Below are 23,391 nucleotides of genomic sequence, written 5' to 3' on the forward strand. Positions count from 1 at the left end.
CCTCAGCCGACTTTCTGTGTGTGCGTCTGCGGGTCGGTGGGAGTTTGCCTGGTGGTCAGTGTTTACCAGATGGAGATTGGAAATCCGTGTTAACCAAAAGCCTGGGGCGTAACGGGGTGTTGGAATTTACAGAAATGGGGCTGGAGATTCTGTTTGGAAAAGAGACCTTTGCCTTTTCATGGGGAGATTTAGTTGGCTTGTTTTTGACGGGGTGATGGCTTTAGCTGGATTCATTCTTGGGCGTTGTTTATTGCTTCACTCTTTGTCCTGGGTTATTGATGATTCTACAGGCGCTTTTATCAGTGGAGGACTTCTGGGGAAATAGCACACAGATTGAGGCCTGGAGCGGGGGCAGGAAGCCAGGAGTCCACCTTCTCCCCAGGATTGACGGCTTCCTCAATAAAGCGATCTTTCTTTTCACCCAACACTTGTCTCTCAGTATTGATTCTTTTTTTAAAATAATTTAATTTTTTTTTTCCCGGTACGCGGGCCTCTCACTGTTGTGGCCTCTCCCGTTGCGGAGCACAGGCTCTGGACGCGCAGGCTCAGCGGCCATGGCTCACGGGCCCAGCCGCTCCGCGGCACGTGGGATCTTCCCGGACCGGGGCACGAACCCGTGTCCCCTGCATCGGCAGGCAGACTCTCAACCACTGTGCCCCCAGGGAAGCCCTAAATATTTTTTAAAGTGGAGTATAGTTAATTTACAATGTGGTGTTAGTTTCAGGTGTACAGCAAAGTGAGTCAGTTATACATATATCCACCCTTTTTAAGATTCTTTTCCCATATAGGTTATTACAGAGAATTGAGTAGAGTTCCCTGTGCTCTACAGTAGGTCCTTATTAGTTATCTATTTTATATATAGTCGTGTGTATATGTTGATCCCAGTCTCCCTCCACCTCCTTTCCCCGCTGGTAACCATAAGATTGTTTTCTATGTCTGTGACTCTATTTCTGTTTTGTACATAAGTTCATTTGTACCAATTTAGTATCATATTCCTGAGCAGTGAGAAGCTGAACCTGAGTTCGGTAACACTTTCTCTTGAGAGTTGGTGAAACGATTCAGCCCCACACAAGCAGACAGCTTGACTTCAGGCCGTTTTATTTTGACCCCAACGGAGATCTCCAGGGAGCAGGCACCTAGTTTTCCCGGGCGGGCGGCTATTATGGGTCAGCTTCCCGATCGCACCAGCAGAGGGGGAACCGACCACAGCAGGGCTGGAGCCACGGCTTCCACATGTTGTCCGGCATGTCCAGCTGCAGTGGAACCGGGCTGAGCGTCCGGCGATGGTCCTCCACGGCCTTTGTGATGCTCTCCATCACCTGATGGAATGAGGACTCCGTGTCTGGCGTGAGGGCGTGAGCCTCGGAAGGGTCTCTCGAGAGGTCAAACAGCAACGGTGGGTCATGATGGGCTACTTTGTCCCCAGAGCATGGGCAGACGCCTCTCCCGTAGCAGGCACCGGCTCCATCTGGGTGGAACATCGGGGTCACGTAGTGGACTTTCCACACTGCCCCTCCTGGAGGAAGGACAAGAATTGGGGAGGGTTGGCATGGAGAAACAGGACACATTGCTGGAGAGCTGGGTGATTCACAAGTGCCAGGGGCTGGAAGCAGCCCAAGTGTCCATCAAGTGATGGGTGGATACACAGCATGGGGTCCATCCACATAGTGGAATATGACTCAGCCATGAAAAGGAGTGAAGCTCTGACACAGGCTACAGCGTAGATGGACCTTAAACACACGATGCTCAGAGAAAGAAGCCAGACACAGAAGGACACACAGTGTGTGATCCGTTTATAGGAAACGTCCAGAACAGGCAAATCCACAGACACAGAAAGTGGGTTCATGGTTACCAGGGGCTGGGGGACGGGGATGGGGAATGCGTATTTAATGGGTTTGGAGTTTCATTTTGGAGGTGATGAAAATGTGATAGAGCTAGATGACGGTGAGGTTTGCACCCGTTGTGAATGTGCTAAATGTCACTCAATTTTTACGTTCGAAAAGGGTGAATTTCATGGTTATGTGAATGTTATGGACTGAACGTTTGTGTGTCCTCCACCCTCAACCCCAAATTCATTGTGGAAGCCTTGAGCTCTGACGGGATGGGATTAAGAGATAGAGCGTTGGGAGGTGATTAGGGTTAGAGGAGGCTGTGAAGGTGGGGCCCCCAGGATGGGATTCGTGGCCTTATAAGAAGAGGGAAGAGGCCAGAGCTCTCTCTCCCCAACATAAAGACACAGGGAGAAGGTGGCCGAATCTGACCCAGAAGAGAGTCCTCCCTAGAACCAGACCGTGCTGGCACCTTGATCTCATACTTCCAGCCTCTAGAACTGTGAGAAGTAAGTGTGCGTTATTTTAAGCTCCGTGGTCTGTGGTATTTTGTTATGGCAGCCCGAGCTAAGATGGTGAATGACAGCGCCACAGAGCTGTTTACAAAAAAGAATGAATTACTTGTGTGGTCGGTGGTTTCCTAAGTGAATTCTCAATCATGTTTTTCCCGAGCTTCTCTCTAGCTGTGAAGGTTCCACCAAGAAAAGGAGGGAAGGAGGGAAGGAGAGAGGGAAGGAAGGAAGGAGGGAAGAAAGGAAGGAAGGAAGAAAAGAAGGGAGGGAGAGAGCAGCACACATCCGTAACAGACATCCTCCAGCGTCTGAGAAGACTTACTAACTAGAGGTCAGCTGGCACCAGACCTAGCTCAGCCTCAGGAAGCGATTTTGACCAAATGGAAGGTGAGACTGTCCTCACACCAGCATTGCCCCCGGCCGTGGGTCAGACCCAGAACTGCACAGCCTGAGCCCTGCGGCTTCCTGCTGCATGGCGAAGGAGGCCCCCACTCTCCCTCCGGCATGCCCGGCATCCTCGCAGGGCAGCAAGTCTGGGGAAGCCACACATGTAACCAGAGGGCAGTGAGCGGGACTCTGGTGGCCGTGCCTCTTCCAGGACCAGGTGGGAGGGTTCCCTTGGATCCTGGTGCAGGAGGACCAGGGACCAGGGAGGGAGATGGGGCAGGGCTGGGGCTGCTCCTGGGACCTGGACAGGAGCGTGAGGATGAAGCCAGGGATCCCCATGCAGCCAGCAAGTGTGGGCAACCAAGACCTATGCTCAGACGGGCATCCCATTCTCTTCATCCCAACAGCCACCAGATTTCCCTGCCCGAGCCCTGGTTCCCAGGCTGGCACCACTGTGGTTTGGTGTTTTTATGGGAAAATGATTAAAATCTCTGGCTTCTGTTCCCTTCTAAGCATTTATGGTGACCTGTTGTCTTTTTTTAAAATTTTATTTGGCTGCGCTGGGTCTTAGCTGTGGCATGTGGGGTCTTGTCCCTGACCAGGGATGGAACTCCGGGCCCCCTGCATTGGGAGTGCGGAGCCTTAGCCAAAAGACCCCCAGGGAAGCCCTGCGACCTGTTGTCTTAACAAGTGTCAGTTTTCTCACCCGTGAACTGGGGACAGGACTTGTCATCTGCTGGGGTTTTCAGAGTAAAATGAGTTCATTGGCATTGGGCGGACACTCATTCAACGTCCATGATTGTTTTCATTGTTCAACGGATGAGTACAGAGAGGACAGACAGAGTCCTAGGCAGGGGACTCAGGCCAGAGAGTGGTAAATAGACACCGGAAATGAGAAGGTTGCCAAGAGTGACGAATGCCTGGAAGAAAATACAAGCGGTCCAGGTGATGGAAGGTGGACGTGGAGGTTTGTGTGTGTGCAAGGTGCAGGGTGGGGTAACAGTGGATGCGGGACGTGAAGGTGAAGAACGGAGGATGGTCAGCCTTCTGAGCATGTTCCCGATGGCAGGAACGGGTCGTGCAAAGGCCCTGAGGCAGTAACTGCAGGTTCTAGAATCACAGGGCATGGTTCTGCTGGAGCTTGGCGACTGGGGGCTCCTAGGGTCAGAGCTCTTGTTCCAGAGAAGGGGAGGGGCTGGCTCACGTCACAGGGAGGAATCGGTATGGTGGGTGGTCCTGGAAAGGTTTTCATGGAGGGCTAAGTGGACAATGGGAGTGGGATGAAGAATGGATCTGGGGAGGCCGGTGAGGGGGCCGTCGAAAAGACATGGCAAGTAGGAACAGGGGACTTCCCTGGCCGTCCAGTGGTTAGGGCTCCACGCTCCCAATTCACGGGGCACGGGTTCTGATCCCTGGTGGGGGAACTAAGATCCCACATGGCACGTGCCATGGCCAAAAAACAAAAATTAAAAAAAAAAAAAGAAAGTAGGAACACACTCCTTATCTACCTTGAAAAAAAATTGAGATATTTGCCCAATAACTGAGAGAAGAGACGGTCAGTAATGGGGCAGCCATGGGTTAAAGGAAAAGAGGATGAACGTTGATCCCAGGTATCGGTGCCACTCAGAGCAGTGCTTGAAGTTTGGGCTACGGAACTGAAGGAAAGTTTAAAAAAACACTTAAAAAGGGAAATCTATAATATGTGACTTAAAAAAGTCAAAAGCGTAGCAATAGAAATCATCCCTAAGCATAAATGCTGGTAGACTGAACTGTGCAATTGAATGAAAGTTTTTTAAAAAATCGTAAAAGGGGAAAACTATAGAATGTAAGTTTAAAAAAGCAAAAATGTAGCAATAAAAATTATCCGTAAGCATAAATAGTTGTAGATTGTGCTAGGTAATTGAATGAAAGTTTTTTGTTTTTGTTTTTTTGCCACACCCCATGGTATGCAGGATCTGAGTTCCTCAACCAGGGATTGAACCCGTCCCCCTCTGCAGTGGAAGCACGGAGTCTTAACCACTAGACTTCCAGAGAAGTCCCTGAATGAAAGTTTTTTTTTTATCTTAAAGGAGGAAATCTATGATATGTAACTCTTAAAACCCAAAAATGTAGCAATAAAAATCCCAGATGATGATACTGCTGAAAAATATGGACAGGAAAAGGAGGGAGATTTTAAAAAAAATCTATTGGTAACTTCCTCAAATAAGGGGGATTCCAAAAGGTATTCTTTTATTCTTGTTTCAGACAACTGGACATGTCCAGAGAATGGTTTTGAGGGATAAAGAAAAAAGAGTGAGTTGAATTGCAAGAGGTCTGTAGGCCTTCCCAAACCCTGGAAGAAAACCAAGTCCTTAAGGGAAATCCACAAAAAAGGGACAAAATGTCAGGGCAAGGCAGAATAATAGAGAGGGAAACAGAAATGAAGAAAAGAGAAGAAACTCAAATAGCTGAAAGCCTGTTGCCACAGACCAAGGTAGATGCAGAACTCAAGCAGTTAGAAAATTCAAAAATACAGTTGGTTAGTAAATCCAAGAGCTGGATTTAAAAAGATTCATAGAAACAGATTCATAGAAACAGAAAACCTCAAGCAACTCCAGTCAGATGATGATGGAGAATCCAGCTATAAATAGGGAACCAATTAAAATATAACAAAATGACTTGGTAAGGGAATAAAGTGCTCGGTAAAACGAATAGTTTTTCAATAAGAAGTGCAGAGACATAACACGCCTCAGTTTGGGAAAACTTGATATTGTAAAGATACCACTTTCCCCCCCAAAATCATTTATACGTTGAAGACGATGGCCATTGATATTCCTGTGGGATTAAAAAAAAAAATACTTGCACATGATTTTACAATTCTTTTGAAAGGACTGTTGGGCCAAAACATCCCAGAAAAGTTTGAGATGCAAAAATTATTCACTAAACATGTTACTGCTTGTTTTACAAAGTTATCGTTAATGTAACAGATATGAGACGGTGTCATGAAGTTAAGACACATGGAAAGCAAATATAGATTAAGAGGACAGACTGGAAAGGTTAGAATCAGGTGGGGACACCTGTGTGTGTACAAGTGTGTGTGTGTGATGATAAAAGTTGCACCTCACCTCATGGGGCTGGGGGACAGGAAAGCCATAGCCATAGCCTAAACCACAGAATTTCCTTCCGATCACCACAGGATGATCGACAGCTAAAGGATGTTGCCGGCGTCAGAAGAAAAATACCGCCAAGAAGGAAATAAAGGAGCTTGTGTGGAAATGCAAGCCATAAAGAAGCAGAAAATGAGAACGGAGGCCAAGACATGACTCGTTCAGGCAGGCTACTCACTGTCCCGTTGGTGCCACCGGGCTGCGTGCAGGAAGCTCTCGCAGTAATGCATCAGGAACTCGTGGTCCGAGTGCTGGGCTGTCCCCAGGAGCAAGGGCAGCAGGTCCCGGCCGTCAATCACCCTACAGGCAGGAGCACAGGGACTCAGGGCGGGGCTGCTGGAAGGTGGGAGTGAGCCTTAACAAGCCCAGGGCAGCCCCGGGGCAGTCAGCACCCCATCCGCCTGCACACAGCGCCTTCGGCTAAAAGATCTTGGAGGGTCCAGCTTGCTCGGCTGAAGTGATGGTCCACCCAGACTTATTCTGAAGGCACAAACAGGTGAACAAAATGGAAACACCTGCTTGGTTCTATATTGATTTGAGCTTTAAGTCGTTATAGAACATGTGGTATTCTTCAACAAGACCTGGAATCATTTCATAAATATATATAATAAAAGAAATATATATGCATATATAGTGTATATATACAATATACATCATTATATAAAAATATATACATTATATACACAATATATATCATTATATACAAATATACATATATACACTATATATGCAATATATAATAATACATAATATATACACAATATATGTATTATATATTCAATATATACACTATATATTATATATACTGTATATACAATATATACAGTATATATACATATACACATACCATATACATATACCATAGATATGTGATATATATACCCACCATATATACATAAAATATATGCATACCGCAGAGACACCATATATATAACACATATATATATACACCATGTATATACACAATATATATCATTTCCAAACATGTATTCATGTACACATACACACATATGTTTACATATGTGTGTGTATACATATATATAAATGTATATATAAATAAAACCAAGCAACAATACATAGCTGAATTTTATCTTCTAGCAAAATACATTTGTGATATACATGATGGACAAATTTTTATTTTTAAAACAAATGAGATATTATATATTAATGTTGGGCTTCCCTGGTGGCGCAGTGGTTGAGAGTCTGCCTGCCGATGCAGGGGACACGGGTTCGTGCCCCAGTCCAGGAAGATCCCACATGCCGTGGAGCGGCTGGGCCCGTGAGCCATGGCCACTGAGCCTGCGTGTCCGGAGCCTGCGCTCCGCAACGGGAGAGGCCACAACAGTGAGAGGCCCGCGTACCGCAAAAAAAAAAAAAAAAAAAAAAAATTAATGTTAAAAATTAGCAGCCAATTAGGAGAAAAAAAAAATCAACCAGAGACATGATATCCAGTGTAAGAAAAGAGAAAACAGGAGAATGTAATATTCAACATCTCTGCTGATAAAGCAATGGAAATGATAACACACATATATATATATGTGCATACACAATACTGTATGTGTCATTTATATATATAATAAATTACATGGATAAATTAAATTGATTTTAGTTCTATTATTTTAAAAATAGATACTCTCACATACGGCCAGTAGCAATTCCTAGGGAACAATCTGACAAAATATATCAAGAGATTTAGTAAATGGCCATACACTTTGACCCAGGAATTCAACTTCCAGGGATTTTTACTAAAAAGATAATTATGACAGGCAGTAAAATGACAAAGCCAGATTTTTTTTCAGAAAAGAACACGGCTAATGTCCACCTGTAAGAGGTTAGTTGAAAGAATACTGTAAAGCCATTAAAATTTTTGTCCATGCATAAAGTGTCTAAATATATATAGATATGTACATATATATCTCTCTATATATACTGACATATTTTATATAAATATATAAAATATATATATGAAATATATCTACCTATATATAGTATATAGGTATCATATAACTTAATTATGTATTCATCTCTACGTTGTCAAGTTTACAAAATAATTTTATTTTCTTTCTATTCCTCCCAAATTTTCTATAATTTTTAAAGGAAGAAAAACTGGAATCGGGCTTCCCTGGTGGTGCAGTGGTTAAGAATCCACCTGCCAGTGCAGGGGCCACGGGTTCGAGCCCTGGTCCAGGAAGATCCCACATGCCGTGGAGCAACTAAGCCCACAAGCCACAACTACTGAGCCTGCGAGCCACAACTGCTGAGCCCACGTGCCTAGAGCCCGTGCTCCGCAACAAGAGAAGCCACCACAATGAGAAGCCCGCACACCGCAACGAAGAGCAGCCCCCGCTCGCCACAACTAGAGGAAGCCCGCAAGCGGCAACGAAGACCCAACACAGCCAAAAATAAATAAATAAAAAACTAAGAAATACTGGGATCATGAAAAGTCCCTACCACACTACATCAAAAGGAATCTCTTGTGATGAGTCGTTAGTAAATTCATTGACGCATTTCAGTGACAATTGTCCTTATAATCACATGGCTCCACTTAAGACTGAGAAGAGAAGGACATTTTGTGCATAAGATGAAGCAGACGTTGGATCCCAGCAGAGAATGATGAGCGTTTTTCCAGATACTGATCTCATGGATGTTATATGCCAAACAAAAGTGACAGCGATGTTTGACATACATGTTGGCTGTACACAAAACGCCAACTGCCTTCTTTGGGCTTCTCTGTACCTGTCATGGGGCACCTGGCCACCACCCAGCTGGACCACGGTGGGGAAGACATCCATCAGGCTGGTGGGCTCGTGGATCAGGCGGCCAGCGGGCAGCACCCCGGGCCACCGGAGTATCCCTGGGACCCGGATCCCACCTTCCCAGCCGCCCATGCCTTTGCCACCTGTGTTTAGACATGAACAGGAAAGAATGTGATTGAAAATCCAAAGTGGTTGCTTACCTGGGTGATATAACCTTTCCATTTGTCTTAAATCTCTCTTTCTCTCCCTCCCTCTTTAATTACATGATGACATTTAGTTTCTCCCTGGCAGAGCATAGATTTTGTTTTATTGATTAATCTGGGTGTTGCTTTTCCACCACACGGGGGTCGGGACATGGATATCTTTGGGGACATTATTCTGTTGACCACAACAATCATTTGGGTTCCTTTGGTTTTTGTCACTTTGCTTTGTAAACTCCCATTCCAGAGAAAGGGTTGGGAATTATTGGGAAGAGATGAAGAGAGTACACATGGATCTGGGAATGTCTCACCCTTACCTTTATATATCCCATTCCAGCCACCATATTGATTGTTTCCAAACTGAGCCTCTAAGGATCCCCCATGATCCGACGTAAAATAAACGAGGGTACTATTGGTCAAACCTTCCGTGTCCAAAGTATCAAGGATCTGCCCTGCAAAGAAGAGATGCGTTTGTGCCAGTCAAAATAGAAGAAACTCTTACACCAAATTTTTGGAATGCTTCATTAAAATGAGTCGGAGTGAGCAGTAATATAATTGTGCTATTCTAAGCATCCTTGATCTAAGATTGATATATGTCTTTGTATCTGCCCAATCCTGTTTCCAAAAAGTTTCAGGAAAACTACAAGTGTACATGCTGCATAGGACAGTGTCGTGAACCCTTAAAAATGAGGCAAAAGAAGATTACAGAGAAAAATAGGGAACAGGATGGGCTAGGAAGGATGCTGACAGAGACATTTGTACATGGATGAAGAATAGTTTTCAGTGGCAGTTCTAAGTTTCTTAGAGTCACATAAAAAATATCTGTACCCCCACGTTCATAGCAGCAGTATTTACAATAGGCAATACATGGAAGCAACCCAAGCGTCCATCGATGGATGAATGAATAAAGAAAATGTGGTGTATACATTCAACGGACTATTATCCAGCCTTGAGAAAGAAGGAAATCCTGCAATTTGCAGCAACATGCATGGACCCTGAGGGCATTATGCTCAGTGCAATATGTCAGACAGAGAAAGGCAAATACTGTGTGATCTCACTTATATGTGGGGTCCAAAAAGCCACACCTACAGAAAGAGAAAACAGATTGGTGGCTACTGCAGGTGAGGGTGAGGGGTGGGAAAAAATGGGTGAAGGTGGTTGGTTAAAAGTTACAGATTTTAAAAAGTGAGTGTATTTCTTTGGTGTTTGGGTGTTGTTTTTTTATACAGTCTGACCAGGTCTGCATTTTTTTTTTTGGCCATGCTGCAGCTTGTGGGATCTTAGATCCCCGACCAGGGATTGAACCTGGGCCCCCTGAGGTGGAAGCATGGAGTCCTAACCAGTGGACTGCCAGGGAAGTCTCTATACGGTTAGTTTTAAATCAACCATATTGCTTCTTTTTGTTTGTTTGTTTTTTGCTTTTAATTTTTTTTTCTCTTTGTTCCGTCTGTACTTTGGCCATTTCTTCCTCTTTAGTTGCTTTCTTTTGGAAAAGGATTTTAAAGTTTGTATCCCTATTGATTTTCCTCACCCTTCATTAATAGATTTTGGCTTTTACAACAGTTTTAGGTGTATAGATTAGCTGAACAATGTTATAATTGATAAGTCAATATTGATACACTGTTGTTAACTAAAGTCCATAGCTTACATTAGGGTTCAATCTTTGTGTTGTGCATTCTGTGGGTTTCGATAAACGTGCAATGTCTTGTGTCCAGCATTATAGTGTCAGTTAGAAGAGTTTCCCTGCCCTAATAATCTGAGCTCCACCAACCTACATTCTAAATGATTTTTGTTAAAAAAAATGTATCATTCAGTTGCTTGACTGAGTTTTAAATTGGGACAGAGAGAAAGGAGAGACATTGAAAAGATTCTTCATGGACAATAGGCACATGAAAAGATGCTCAACATCGCTAATTATTAGAGAAATGCAAATCAAAACTACAATGATGTATCATCTCACACCAGTCATAATGGCCATCATTAAAAAAAATCTACAAACAATAAATGCTGGAGAGGGTGTGGAGAAGAGGGAACCCTCCTACACTGTTGTTGGGAATGTAAACTGATGCAGCCACTATGGAGAACAGTATGGAGGATCCTCAAAAAACTAAAAATAGAGCTACCATATGCCAGCAATCCCATTACTGGGCATATACCCAGACAGAGCTATAATTCGAAAAGACACATGCACCCCAATGTTCACAGCAGCACTGTTCACAATAGTCAGGACATGGAAGCAACCTAAGTGTCCATCAAGAGAGGAATGGATAAAGAAGATGTGGTCTATATATACAATGGAATATTACTCAGCCATACAAAAGAATGAAATCATGCCATTTGCAGCAACATGGACGGACCTAGAGATGATCATAGTAAGTGAAGTGAGTAAGAAGAAAGACAAATATCATATATGTGGAATCCAAAAAGAAAATGATACAAATGAACATATTTACAAAACAGAAATAGAGTCACAGATGTAGAAAACAGACTTAAGGTTACCAAAGCGGGGCGGGGGGTGAAGGCAGGGGGAGGGATAAATTGGGAGATTGGGATTGACACATACACACTACTATATATAAAATAGATAACTAACAAGGACCTACTGTATAGCACAGGGAACTCTACTCAGTACTCTGTAATGGGCTACATGGGAAAAGAATCTAAAAAAGAGGGATATATGTAGATGTATAACTGATTCACTGTGCTGTACAGCAGAAACTAACACAACATTGTAAATCAACTACATTACAATAAAAATTTTTAAAAAAAGAAAAGATTCTCTAAATATATCTCATGAAGAGTTCCTTATCTTGATGAATTTACGGGTTCTTAACTCTGTACTGTAAAATTTCAGTCTTTGTCATTCAATACTTATTTGATTACATACATCTGTACATTTATTCGTTTAAAATATTTTTTCCCAAATTGTGGTGTTGGAAATTCCATTTTAAACATTCAATGTTTGACATCACCTAAAATAGCCTAGATTTTCCAGTCATTCTTAATCTTTTCTACCCAAAGATGAGTGAATTTGTCTCAAAGGGAATGGGGCCAGGCCCTCCGGGGAAGAGATTTGACATGAGTAATTGCACAACTGTCTTCCAATTTTTCTCATTTTCCCCAACAGTTCACCGAAATCATACTTTTTACTCCAAGATGACGTTGTGAAAAGATTCTTTTAGGTACATTTTCTCTAAAATCTCTGAGGATGATTACTCTGCAGCTCATCACCATGGAGACCGAGGGGTACAGAGCCCTTGTCGGAGAATCAGCGAAGTGGCTGCATCCACACCCACACAGGCATTCAAGCGCTGACTCAGTCAGTAAATGTTCACTTTTTTTTCACCTGGCACTGTACTAAACCCAGGGGATGCAGTGGGAGAAGAAGGCAAGGCAGTCACAACCCACAGGCATTTTACATTCTCCTGGGGGTAAAGAGAAAATCAACCCATCCAAGAAAGAGAAATAAAACACAAAAGTGACGAGGACCCCTGACATTCAAAGGATGCCTCTCCTATCAGTAACCTTAATTAGTCTGGTCTTCTCATTCTTTACATCCTTCCCTCCTGCAGTTTCTGGACGAGGAACCATCACTTTCTCACCTGGAAAAGGTACCTACCCACCATCCAATCCATCTCTTCTGTGTTGTCCCCATACAGCCCATGGGGACTCCTCCCTCGGAAGTTCTCGGTAGTGATAAGAGGGGTGTGGACATGTAGAAAGGACACGAAGAGGAGGAAAGGTCCTCGCTTGTTTCTGAAAGTAGATACAATGTGATGGGAGTTATTTTTTGGTCAACCTGAGATTGAGGTCCTACAGATGCTAAATACAAATCTCCATTGTCACGTCCTTACTCAAATACATGACTTTGCTGCTCTACCCACCAGAAGCAAATGCGTAGATCTGTTCCACGGCACGATGTTCCTGCGTCTGAGAATCTTCAGTGTGATGACTTTCTTCCTTCTAAAGTCTTTTGAAAAGTCCACACTAATTTTTTATTTTTTGGCCATGCAACGGCATGTGGGATCTCAGCTTCCCGACCAGGGATCGAACCCGTGCCCCCTGCAGTGGAAGCGCAGAGTCCTAACCACTGGACCGCCAGAGAATTCCCTCCACAACGATCTTGTACGTCTTTTTCTTCCTGATTATCGTTTTCTAACTCTATGGACTTCGGATGACTGAAAGGAAAATAGAATACGAGGATGCCATCTGGTCTGGCTTTTATTTTATTGTTATTTCAGTATATTTTTCTATTTCAAATGTAGCTGAAAGAATAAGTGATTTGCGCATTTAGTTTTCTTTACAACTGCTCTTATGCAATGAAGTTTAGGATGTGGAATAGTCATGAAAAAACACACTTTCAAAATGATGTATATGGGGTTGTTAATCTCAAGTTGATTCTCCCCAAAATCTAGACAATTCCTCATCTTCCTCCATCTTCACCTGATCTTTATGGTCTAATCTACACCCTTAAAGGACAGAAGCAAAGGTGAAGCTCTTAGACTTAATAAGGACACATCAGGTTAGTTTGTTTTAATTTGAAAGCGAAGTATTCGCTTCAGACCTGACCCATATTTGGCAATTCCATCAAGAACTCTCTAAGAATGTTCCAGAACATGATCACCACCCAGGTAAATTGGGGTTCCATGGAGTCGCCCACTTTACTGGAATCCCTTTGGGGAGCACGAAGTGGCCTCTGTTTGGTGTAGCTTTGCATTGTGTCCCTCCTGGTCTGGCCTGGTAAGTCTCTCTGTCACTGTCACTCACATTTACATCCAGGCTGAAGTTAGCCACAGGACCACTTGGTCCTGATGGTAGAGCTTTAAAAATACTTAGAATTTATTGCAAAACCTACAGGTGATTCAGTTTCATATGTTCATTAAATACCACGCCTGTGGTAACCAGGGGTGCTCAAAGAATTGGACTGGCTCTTTTTTTTTTCTTTTTTAGCCATGCCACGTGGCTGGCAGACCAGGGATAGAACCTGTGCCCCCTGCAGTGCAAGCTCAGAGTCCTAACCACTGGACCCCCAGGGAATTCCCTGGTCTGGCTCTAAAATAAGACAGAACAGCAGCAAATTTCAGCTGACTGGTCAGTTGTTTCAATGGATCCAGTTGAGTTCCAGGGAACATCATTTATGCCCCATTTTACCAAAAAATGTCTTTCTGAGCTGGGACCATTTCACCACGCCAGTACCCTTTACAGAAGCAGCAGATTCCGAATTCATTTTCATCCTGAAGCCATCTTTGACACTCACCTTTTGACAAAGGATGAGACCTCCTTGAGCATAAGAGCTGTCGTCCTTTGAAGGCACATGGGTTGCTCGGTGATGGAGTGATTTCGCATCAGAAAGCAGTCCGCGTGAACAATCAGGGCACCCATGAAATAGGAGGTCGTGAAGAACAAGAGGGCCACGATGGTTGAGCAGACGACCAGAGTCCAGGAGCCCACTACCAGGCGGGTGAGCTTCCCAACGGTGAGCGTAAAGGCGGCCAACGCCATGACATGCGAGCAGACGTTGAGTTTATGCTCCAAGCCTGCGCGCTTTTCAGACATTTCCCAGGGCTCACAGTCTCCCATCATGGAAAACGGCATTCCGTAGAAATGGTCAAAGCCATGGCTGAGCGGGTGGTGGCAGTAATCATCGGAGGATTCACAGTTGAGACCCAGATGCCATTTTCCTGAAAGGCAAGAAGCATGCACACGTGACAATGGTCCGATCATCCCTGGGGGAGTAGGTATGGTGTGCTTGCCAAGTTCTAGGCTCTCTGCTGGGTGGTGAGATGAGGTGGGGATGTAGAGGAGGTGGGGGTAGTGTTTGCTGTTGTTTGTACCACAGCCTGGCCAGGTCACTTCAAGGGAATGAGGACCTTGTGTAGCAGCATTTCCTGTGCTGCTGGAACAAAGTACCATAACTTGGTGGCTTGAAACAACAGGAATTTATGCTCTCACAGTTCTGGAGAGCAAGTCCAAAATCAAGTCAAGTGGGCAGGGCCTCCCAGGGGAGGGTCCTTCCCGCCTCTTCCAGCTTCTGGGGGCTCCAGGTGTCCCTGGGCTCATGGCCACCTCCCTCCCATCTCTGCCTCTGTCTTCCCAGGGCTAGAACTCTGTGTCTGTCTCTCCTCTTCTGTCTCTTAGAAGGACCCTGTCATTGGATGTAAGGCCACCCTCCTCCAGGAGGACCTCACCTCAGACCCTTCAGTTCATCACATCTGCAGAGACCCTCTTTCCAAATAAGATCCCATTCCTGTCTACTTGGAAAGCGCTGAGGCTCCAGGGGAGGGTCCTTCCTGCCTCTTCCATCTTCTGGGGGCTCCAGGCGTCCCCAGGCTTGTGGCCGCATCCCTCCCGTCTCTGCCTCAATGGCCTCACTATCTCCTCTTTGTAGTCAGATATGTGTCTGTCTCCCTCTTGAAAGGACCCTTGTCCTTGTATATAAGGAAACCTGGATAATCCAGGATCATCTCCTCATCTCAAGATCCTTCACTTAATCACATCTGCAAAGACCCTTTTTTCCTATGTAAGGTTATATTTGCAGGTTCCAGCATTTAGGACCTGCTATCTTTGGTGACCCTTATTCAGTCGACTCCACCTGACTTTGCGACTGTCTACAGGAGAGCAATAATCAAGGCACACAGTGGTCACACTGCTCTAGAAAACTCCATCTGATGTGACCAGCGTGAGCGAAAGATTTCCCGACTTTAGAATTCTCCGTCCCTTTGCTAATTCGTTATAATCATAGTCAGGGTGGTGGTGGGTGACAGGTTTTGCAGACCCCACCTGTCGTGTTCAGTCAGTGGAAGGTGATTAGCTTCCCTGCTCTCACTGCTGGAGTGTTGATACGCTCTGTGTACCTTCTCAGCAGCCCAATGGTGTCCGTCACCCAGAAAACCTCATGTGATTTCCCGAGCAATATCCACGAATCTATTGGATTCTATATTCAAAGAACTAAAGAGTTAGCTTTGATCTTTCTGATCAAAAGAGACTGTTAGCAAAATTTATTAATATAACATGATAATGATCATGACTCCTTGGACCCCTTTCAAGAAACTGCCGTCCCTAATTTTAATTCATTCTACACATGACATAAGTGGTTTGTTGATGTATAGAAAGATAAGCCTGCTCTTTATGGAAGCAGAGAGGAAGGTTCTAAGCTGTGTAGTCACATTTCTAGGCAGGAAATGGGGAAAAACAGCATTATGAAAATTTTTGGTAATTTGGTAAAATTAGAAAAAAATGCTAATGTTTTGAAAGATCATTAATGGATTTATTTTTGCTTTTATCATGACTTAGTATGATCAGATACCTCAGGAAATGATTGCTCATAAAACTCTTCATTGTATTGAGTAAAAAGCCAGAACTGACATATAGTCAAAATCTTTCTACATCTGAGCATCGTTTAAAATATCTGTTGAGTTGCCTGATTCTTGTTGTTTGTCATCTAGTTTAGAATTCCGTGTGGGTTGCAGTGGGGAGCTTGGAACTGGATTTTGCATTCTGTGGAAAACTTGTTACTGTCACACCTGTGATGCCACCAAAGCTGTCTTGTAGATGATTTGCAGTTGTATTTTTATTTTTGTTTTTAATTTTTACTTTATATTGCAGTACAGTTGATTAACTATGTGGTGTTAGTTTCAGGTGTACAGCAAAGTGACTCCGTTATACATATACATGTATCTCTTCTTTTTCAAATTCTTCTCCCATTTAGGTTGTTACATAACATTGAGAAGAGTTCCCTGTGCTCTACAGTAGGTCCTTGTTGGTTGTCTATTTTAAATATAGCTATGTGTATATGTCAATCCCAACCTCCCAATCTATCCCTCCACCCAAAAACTTCTAATTTTTTAAATCACGGTGCCTCAGAAAATTGTATGAAATGCCAAATGTGTCATTAAGCTGATATTTCTTGAGCATCCACTTTGCGCGAAGCAACGTGGGTAGTAACATGATTCCAGCATGCATGGGCTTTCTGTCTAGTGAGAAATCCCACTGTGTCCCAACTATTTCATTTCCAAACTTCTTACTTGACTATAACCTCCCTATAAAAGTAATGTGCTCCAGGGAGATCAGCTCGGTGCTCTGTGACCACCTAGAGGGGTGGGATAGGGAGGGTGGGAGTGAGACGCAAGAGGGAGGAGATATGGGGATATATGTATATGTATAGCTGATTCACTTTGTTATAAAGCAGAAACTAATATACCATTGTAAGGCAATTATGCTCTAACAAAGATGTTAAAAAAAAAAGTAATGTGTTTAATACTTAGAAAATGTCCATACCTATGAGTCCAGTGGCATAGCCTTTATCTTTCAATATTTTTGCAAAAGTTGTTTCATTTGGTGGAAGTCCTCCAGATACGCCCGTCCACTGAAGAACACGATAACCATTACTGGACACCATACCTTTGATCAATCGTTTTCAAAGAAATGTTACAATCAGACATCGATTTGTATCTTCATTATTATCACTTTAACTTGGAACATTTGGTGAAATTTCTCCATTATTCAAAATTCAGTTGAAAATTTACTTCCAACGTGGGTTGGCCACATGGGTTTTATTTTTGTCAGCAAAGGAAATGATTCATTAATTGAAAATGTTAGTGAGAAGACTTACGGTCCTGCTCTGTCAAGGTTGTAAGCCAAAAGAGAATTAAATGAAAAGGAAAACAGAATTAAAAATGATTTTATGATTTCACCAAACTCTTGATAGAATCCAGTGCTTCTCAAACTGGTCTGCACATTGGAATCATGGGAGGGGTTTCCAAAATATCCTGACACCTGGTTATCATATCACCTCAGAGATTGTGATATTAGTTGGTCTGGGGTGGAATTTGGAATGGTTAAAAGGTCCCTCCAAATGATTCTAATGTGCTGAAAAGGTAGGGAACCATGGATATAATTCATCCTGACCCTGATAGATCCAGGACCTCTACTCAATCATTTAAAAAAGTGTAGGTTCAATATCTTTATAAAGCTCTGCAGTGTACAGTTGAGAACCAATGATTTAGAAGATGCTCTTTGCCTCCTAGACCTTTTTGATGACTGCAGCTCAGTCTGATCAGAGAGGATCCACTTGGTTCAAAGAGCGAATGAAGTTCTCAGTGATCATTCTTTGGGAATGTGGAGAATTCTGAGATTTTCCAAAACCTCAAGAATGTGTGTGGTTCAATGAAGGCTAGTGAAAACCAAGTAGTTCTTGGTCAGGACAAAGAAAGTTGGGGTGTTTCAGCTTACGTTGTCCAGGATTTATTCTTCCCTGAGCAGGTTCCAGAGAACTATATATAGGAGGGTCTCTGTGGGTCACTTTGATGGGTCAACTTGACCAGGCTATGGTCCCCAGTCATGCAAACACTAGTCCATGGGTCTAGGTCTTGCTGTGAAAGCCTTTTGTAGATTTGGTTAACATCTTCAATCAATCGGCTTCAACTAAAGGAGGTGACCCCTGTGCAGGTGGGTGGCCTCATCCAGTCCGTTGGAGGTGTCCAGGACAAAGGCTGAGGTTTCCAGACACAGAAGGGATTCTGCTTCAAGACTGCAACACCAGATCCCACCTGCATCTCCAGCCTGCTCTCCTGCCCTGAGGATTCTGGACTTGCCAACCATACAGTCACACTAGCCAGTTCCTTAAAGTAAATCTCTTTACAGAGTAAGAGACAGAGATGGTAGATCCTAAATAGATAGCTGATAGATTGATAGACAGATGATAGATGGATAGATAGATGATAGATGGATAGGTAGATGATATATAGGTAGATAGATGATAGATAGATGGATAGATGATAGACAGAAGATAGATAGATAGATAGATAGATAGATAGATAGATAGATAGATAGATAGATAATAGATGATAGATAGATAGATGATAGACAGAAGATAGACAGATAATAGATGATAGATAGATAGACAGATAGATAGGTAGATCGATCGATCTTGTTGGTTCTATTTCTCTGGAGAACTCCGACTGATATAGGGTCTGAAGTCTGTCCCTACTCCCAGGAGTCAGCTTCAGGGTCAAAGGGCAGAGGGACATCATACAGACTTTCAAACTTTTAGTCTACTTCCTACCCAAATCCCCAGGGAGATAGAAGATTGGGAGAAAAAAACAGAGCAAAGCCAAAACAGGCAAACAAAAAAACCCTCAAAACCCCTCTGAAAAACAAACAAACAAAAACCCCAAACCAAAAAACCAAAAAACCTCAAACAAAAACAAACAAAACAAAAAAGCCAAAAAAACAAAAACAAAGAAACAAAAGAAAACAAACCAAAAACCCCCCAAAAAACAAAACTAAAACCAAAACCAAAACCAAAAACCAACCAAACAAAAACTCCAGAACTTTATAACAAAAGATCTGCATGACTTTTAATGCAAAAGAGGATGATTTTGGAGCCCCTGTGGTGGAAGGGGAGGAATATTCTGTCGACGTATTTCCCTCTTTAAAATCATTCCGAGGTCTCAGATCTTTTTCTTGGGGCCACAGAGAGCAAAAGATAGTCCTTTTCCACAGGGCAGGTGGAGATTTGAAAACAATCTTCGGAGACCCCTATCTCTTCTTCTCCAGATTAAACATATTTGGTTACTTAAACTTTTGCACAACCAGAGTCATGATAATGCCTGTTAGGTCCCTTATTATCCCTCGGGGTAGATTATTATGTATGTTATACTAGGGGTTGAAAAGCTATGCCCCCTGGGGCAAATGCTGCCTACCACCTGTTTGCATAACCCCTGCAGGTGGAGAATGGTTTTGTACGTTTTATTTAATGGTTGGGGAAAAAATAAGAAGTAGTATGTTTCATAACATATGAAACTATATGAGATTTAAATTTCAGTGTTCATAAATAAAGTTTTATCAGAACACAGCCATGCTCATTTATGTATGTAAGGTCTATAGATGCTTTCAAGCTCCAACAGTAGAGCTGTGTAGCTGTATCACAGGCTACATGGCCCACAAAGATGAAAGTATTTAATATCTTGCCCTTTAGAGAACAAGTTTGCCAACGCCTGCCTTATATGGTTATATCCACATCACAGGAGACAATCAAATGCACCAGGTTCTACCGGTATCACCTCATTATCTAGAGCTCTTACTGACTCCAATCTGATGGTCAAAAATATGGGGGACTTAGAGCATTCTCTTCCCACTGTACTGGAGAATCCACACATGATTAGTCAAAAAGAGCATGTTCCTGTCCACTGTGTGGTTAGACAGAAGGAAGGACAAACCTGATCGGAGAGGGTATCTGCCTGTCAGGAAAGCAGCTCTGCTTGGTGTGCACACAGAAGCAGCAGCGATGTGCTGGGTGAGCATCACGCCATCCGCGGCAAGGCGGTCAATGTTCGGAGTCCTACAGACGGAAACATTAACTGCTTTATTCCTTAGCAAACAAACACAGAGGCTTTTTCCATAAGCACAGTGACATCCTACTTAATAGAAAACCTGCCAGTCACCAATTAACACATGCATGCGTTCTTCGGAATGACCAAAAGACAACGGCTTTGCAGAGCTGTGGATGGACCTAGAGACTGTCATACAGAGTGAAGTAAGTCAGACAGAGAAAAACAAATACCGTATAATATCTTTTCTATGTGGAATCTAGAAAAATGGTACAGATGAACTTCTTTGCAAAGCAGAAATAGAGACACAGACGTTGAGAACGAACTAATGGATACTGGGTGGGGGGGAGGAGGGTGGGATGAATTAGGAGAAGGGGATGGACATAGACACACTACTATATATAAAATAGGTAACTAATGAGAACCTACTGTATCACACAGGGAACTCTACTCAGTGCTCTGTGGTGACCTAAATGGGAAGGAAATCTGAAAAAGAGTGGCTGTATGTATACATATAACTGATTCACTTTGTTATACTGCAGAAACTAACACAACATTGTAAAGCAACTCTAGTCTAATAATAATTAATAATTTTTTAAAAGACAGTGGAAAAACTTCAAATGTCTTCTGAAACATCAAAGAAATATCCACTGCATTATTATTTACCAAGTTTCCACAATATACTACTGGTGCTGAGGCAGATACGATAAAAGATCCAGGACTGAGAGTCCAGAGTGACTTCTCACTTAGGACTCACAGTCTTTTTTTTTTTTTTTTTTACTTTCTATTTTATATTAGCATGAAGTTGATGAGCCATGTTGCATTAGTTTCAGGGGTCCAGCACAGTGACTCAGCTATCCACAGACATGTATCTATGCTGTTTCAGATTCTTTTCCCAGTTAGGTCGTTACAGAGTATTGAGCAGAGTCCCCTGTGCTCTACAGCAGGTCCTTGTTGGTTATGCATTTTAAGCACAGCCGTGTGGACACGCTAATCCTAACTGGAAGATTTGACTCCACGGTACCAACACATTGTCGGTGGTCCGTGAAGGTGGGATTCAGATGCAGCTTCCTAGTAGTGCCTGTGCTGGTACTCAAGGACAATGAGAAAGGGACCAAGCTGATGGGGTGGGTTTACCTTACGATAGGTGAACATGCACATGTCATATCTTGGGGTGAGGAGGACAGGGACTTGTCTGAAGCAGAGGTTTTGATCCGGGAGCATTGAAATCATGCATGAGTGCGTGGATTTGGCTTGATGGATGGAGGTTGGAGAGTGAGGTAAACTTGATATTGGTCTTAGTTTACAGGCAAGAACAAGGATTTAAAAACCATTGTCTACCAGAGACTGTGCTGATAGAGATCATACTTAACAGTAAAGTGATTATTCATACACAGGATGCATTTGAGCTAGGGTTAGTGCAGGTGTGGGAAGAAGGCAGGATTAAGGGCTTTCAAAGAAATGATGTGCATACAATTCTGCTATAGTTTGAATTGCACAGACCAAGGGTCAGATGCGATATCAGTGGCCTCTGCACCGGGGCATCAGATGAGCAATTCTCTGGTCCTTGCCTTATGGTGTTGTTGCCATAGCAGCCGACATCTCCAATGCCGAGATCGTCTGCCATCAGAAGAAGGATATTTGGACGGGAACCAGATAGACTGCTGCAAGCTGAGGGCTTCAAATCCAGAAGCACACCGACTGTCAGAGCCAGCCAGCTCCTGAAAAACAAGCCACCCAACAAGGCTTCGTGCTGCTTTCCGTCTTACTTACACGACTCCTCTAAGTGGGAAGTTGGGTTCACTATTTTAGGGGACTTTGATATTATCATCCCATTTCAGAAGAGTTTGAATATACCTCTTAGGCATTTGATTTTTTTCTCTCTCTCTTGCCTTTTTTTTTTTAAGTTAAAAACAACTCATCCTTTTATGGATGCCACCCTGGGCACGCAAATAAACAGCAGGACAATGGTGTTCCAATGCCCAGCAGCATCATGAAATAAAGATGGAAATCTGAATCTGATGGAATTTGGGTCGTGGGCTTCCCGGAAAACCAGACACCTGCCCCATGGCAAGGCTTGATGCGCAGCTGCATTGGGAAGAGTGAGATGGAATTCTTTCTGTAGCTGCCGGGGAGTACCTCCCAGGAAAGGGTGCATGGAACATGTATATTAATCGTGAATCCTCAGGAGGGGAGTGAACAATTACTAATAGAGAAAAATCAGTTTACTATCAATGCAATCTGGGAAAGCGACATGAAGTAACACAGAGGCAGACCTAGAAGATAAACGAGTGCCCATAATCCTATCTTACCAAGAGTGTTCCAGTTGTAACATGTCCTCTCTTTCCTTGTATTTCCTGTAAGAAATAAAGAGGTTTATATTAACACAGGCAGCAGAAAATGAACGAATGCAGGAAGTTAAATAGTAAGTCTGTAATGAGAAGGGAAACTTTGATTCTCTCTGATGCTATCCATGACGTCTTAACTACTAAAAATTCATAAAGGAATGAATGTTCTTCCCTACTAAAAAAGCTTTACAAACGCTGGACACTCTCTTTAGAATGTAGAACATGGACTTTGTTAGCTCTAGCTTAGGTCGGAGTGTGACTGGTTTCGAGGCACTCTGTCAGAACAGAAAGGTATCTCCCTGTAGGTGAAAGTCCCCGAGGTGTTCTAGATCCAGGAATGGCTGCCAGAAACCGTGTTTGGTCCAGATGGATCTTAAATCCCATACATGGAGCAAGTAGGCAAAGCCACGTTTCCGCTGAAGGTTCTGGAATTCTGAGGCCTCACCCAGGTCATGGTTCACGGCTCTTACTTGCACAAGCTCTGGACAAAGTGGATGTTTCACTCCAGTGGAACGTGTTTCAGGTTGAGGAAGCCGTGAATGCCCTTAAGATAGGCCCTTGGGTGAAACAGAGCCAATGTGCAAATAACGTATCTGGGAGCAGAATATAGGAGGTAGGCTGTGGGCAGAGCTGGAGTGGCTCCGTCCCGGTTGGAATTCTGCTCCAGCCTGACGAGGAAAAACCAGCTGGTTTGGGGTGTCTGCCTTTGCGTTTGAGTCCTGATGTGACTTAAAAAAAAAAAAAAAAGAATGTAGGGAATTCCCTGGTGGTCCAGTGGTTTGGACTCCACACTTTCACTGCCAGGGCAGGGGTTCAATCCCTGGTCGGGGAACTAAGATCCTGCAAGCCTCAAGGCACGGCCAAAAAAAAAGAATGTAGAACA

At 43.4% G+C, this 23,391-nt stretch overlaps 1 protein-coding gene across 2 annotated transcripts; it reads right to left on the reverse strand.

The window, feature by feature from the left end:
- Positions 1 to 1,081: 1,081 nt before the first annotated feature.
- LOC307068986 (arylsulfatase L-like) lies at positions 1,082 to 22,495 on the reverse strand (the record flags this gene model as incomplete). Of its 2 annotated transcripts, XM_079727121.1 has the most annotated exons (10): positions 1,082 to 1,516; positions 6,053 to 6,174; positions 8,611 to 8,773; positions 9,148 to 9,282; positions 12,450 to 12,586; positions 14,088 to 14,511; positions 17,108 to 17,230; positions 20,050 to 20,171; positions 21,732 to 21,881; positions 22,473 to 22,495. In XM_079727121.1, 10 exons carry the CDS (start codon positions 22,493 to 22,495, stop codon positions 1,161 to 1,163), a joined length of 1,755 nt encoding a protein of 584 aa, XP_079583247.1. In that variant the 3' UTR covers positions 1,082 to 1,160. The 2 variants fall into 2 exon arrangements, with proteins under 2 accessions (XP_079583247.1, XP_079583248.1); XM_079727122.1 differs by lacking the exon at positions 21,732 to 21,881.
- Between the last annotated feature and the right edge of the window lie 896 nt (positions 22,496 to 23,391).

Source organism: Hyperoodon ampullatus (assembly GCF_949752795.1).
Source record: "Hyperoodon ampullatus genome assembly, chromosome: X".
In the NCBI taxonomy this organism is placed as follows: domain Eukaryota; kingdom Metazoa; phylum Chordata; class Mammalia; order Artiodactyla; family Ziphiidae; genus Hyperoodon; species Hyperoodon ampullatus.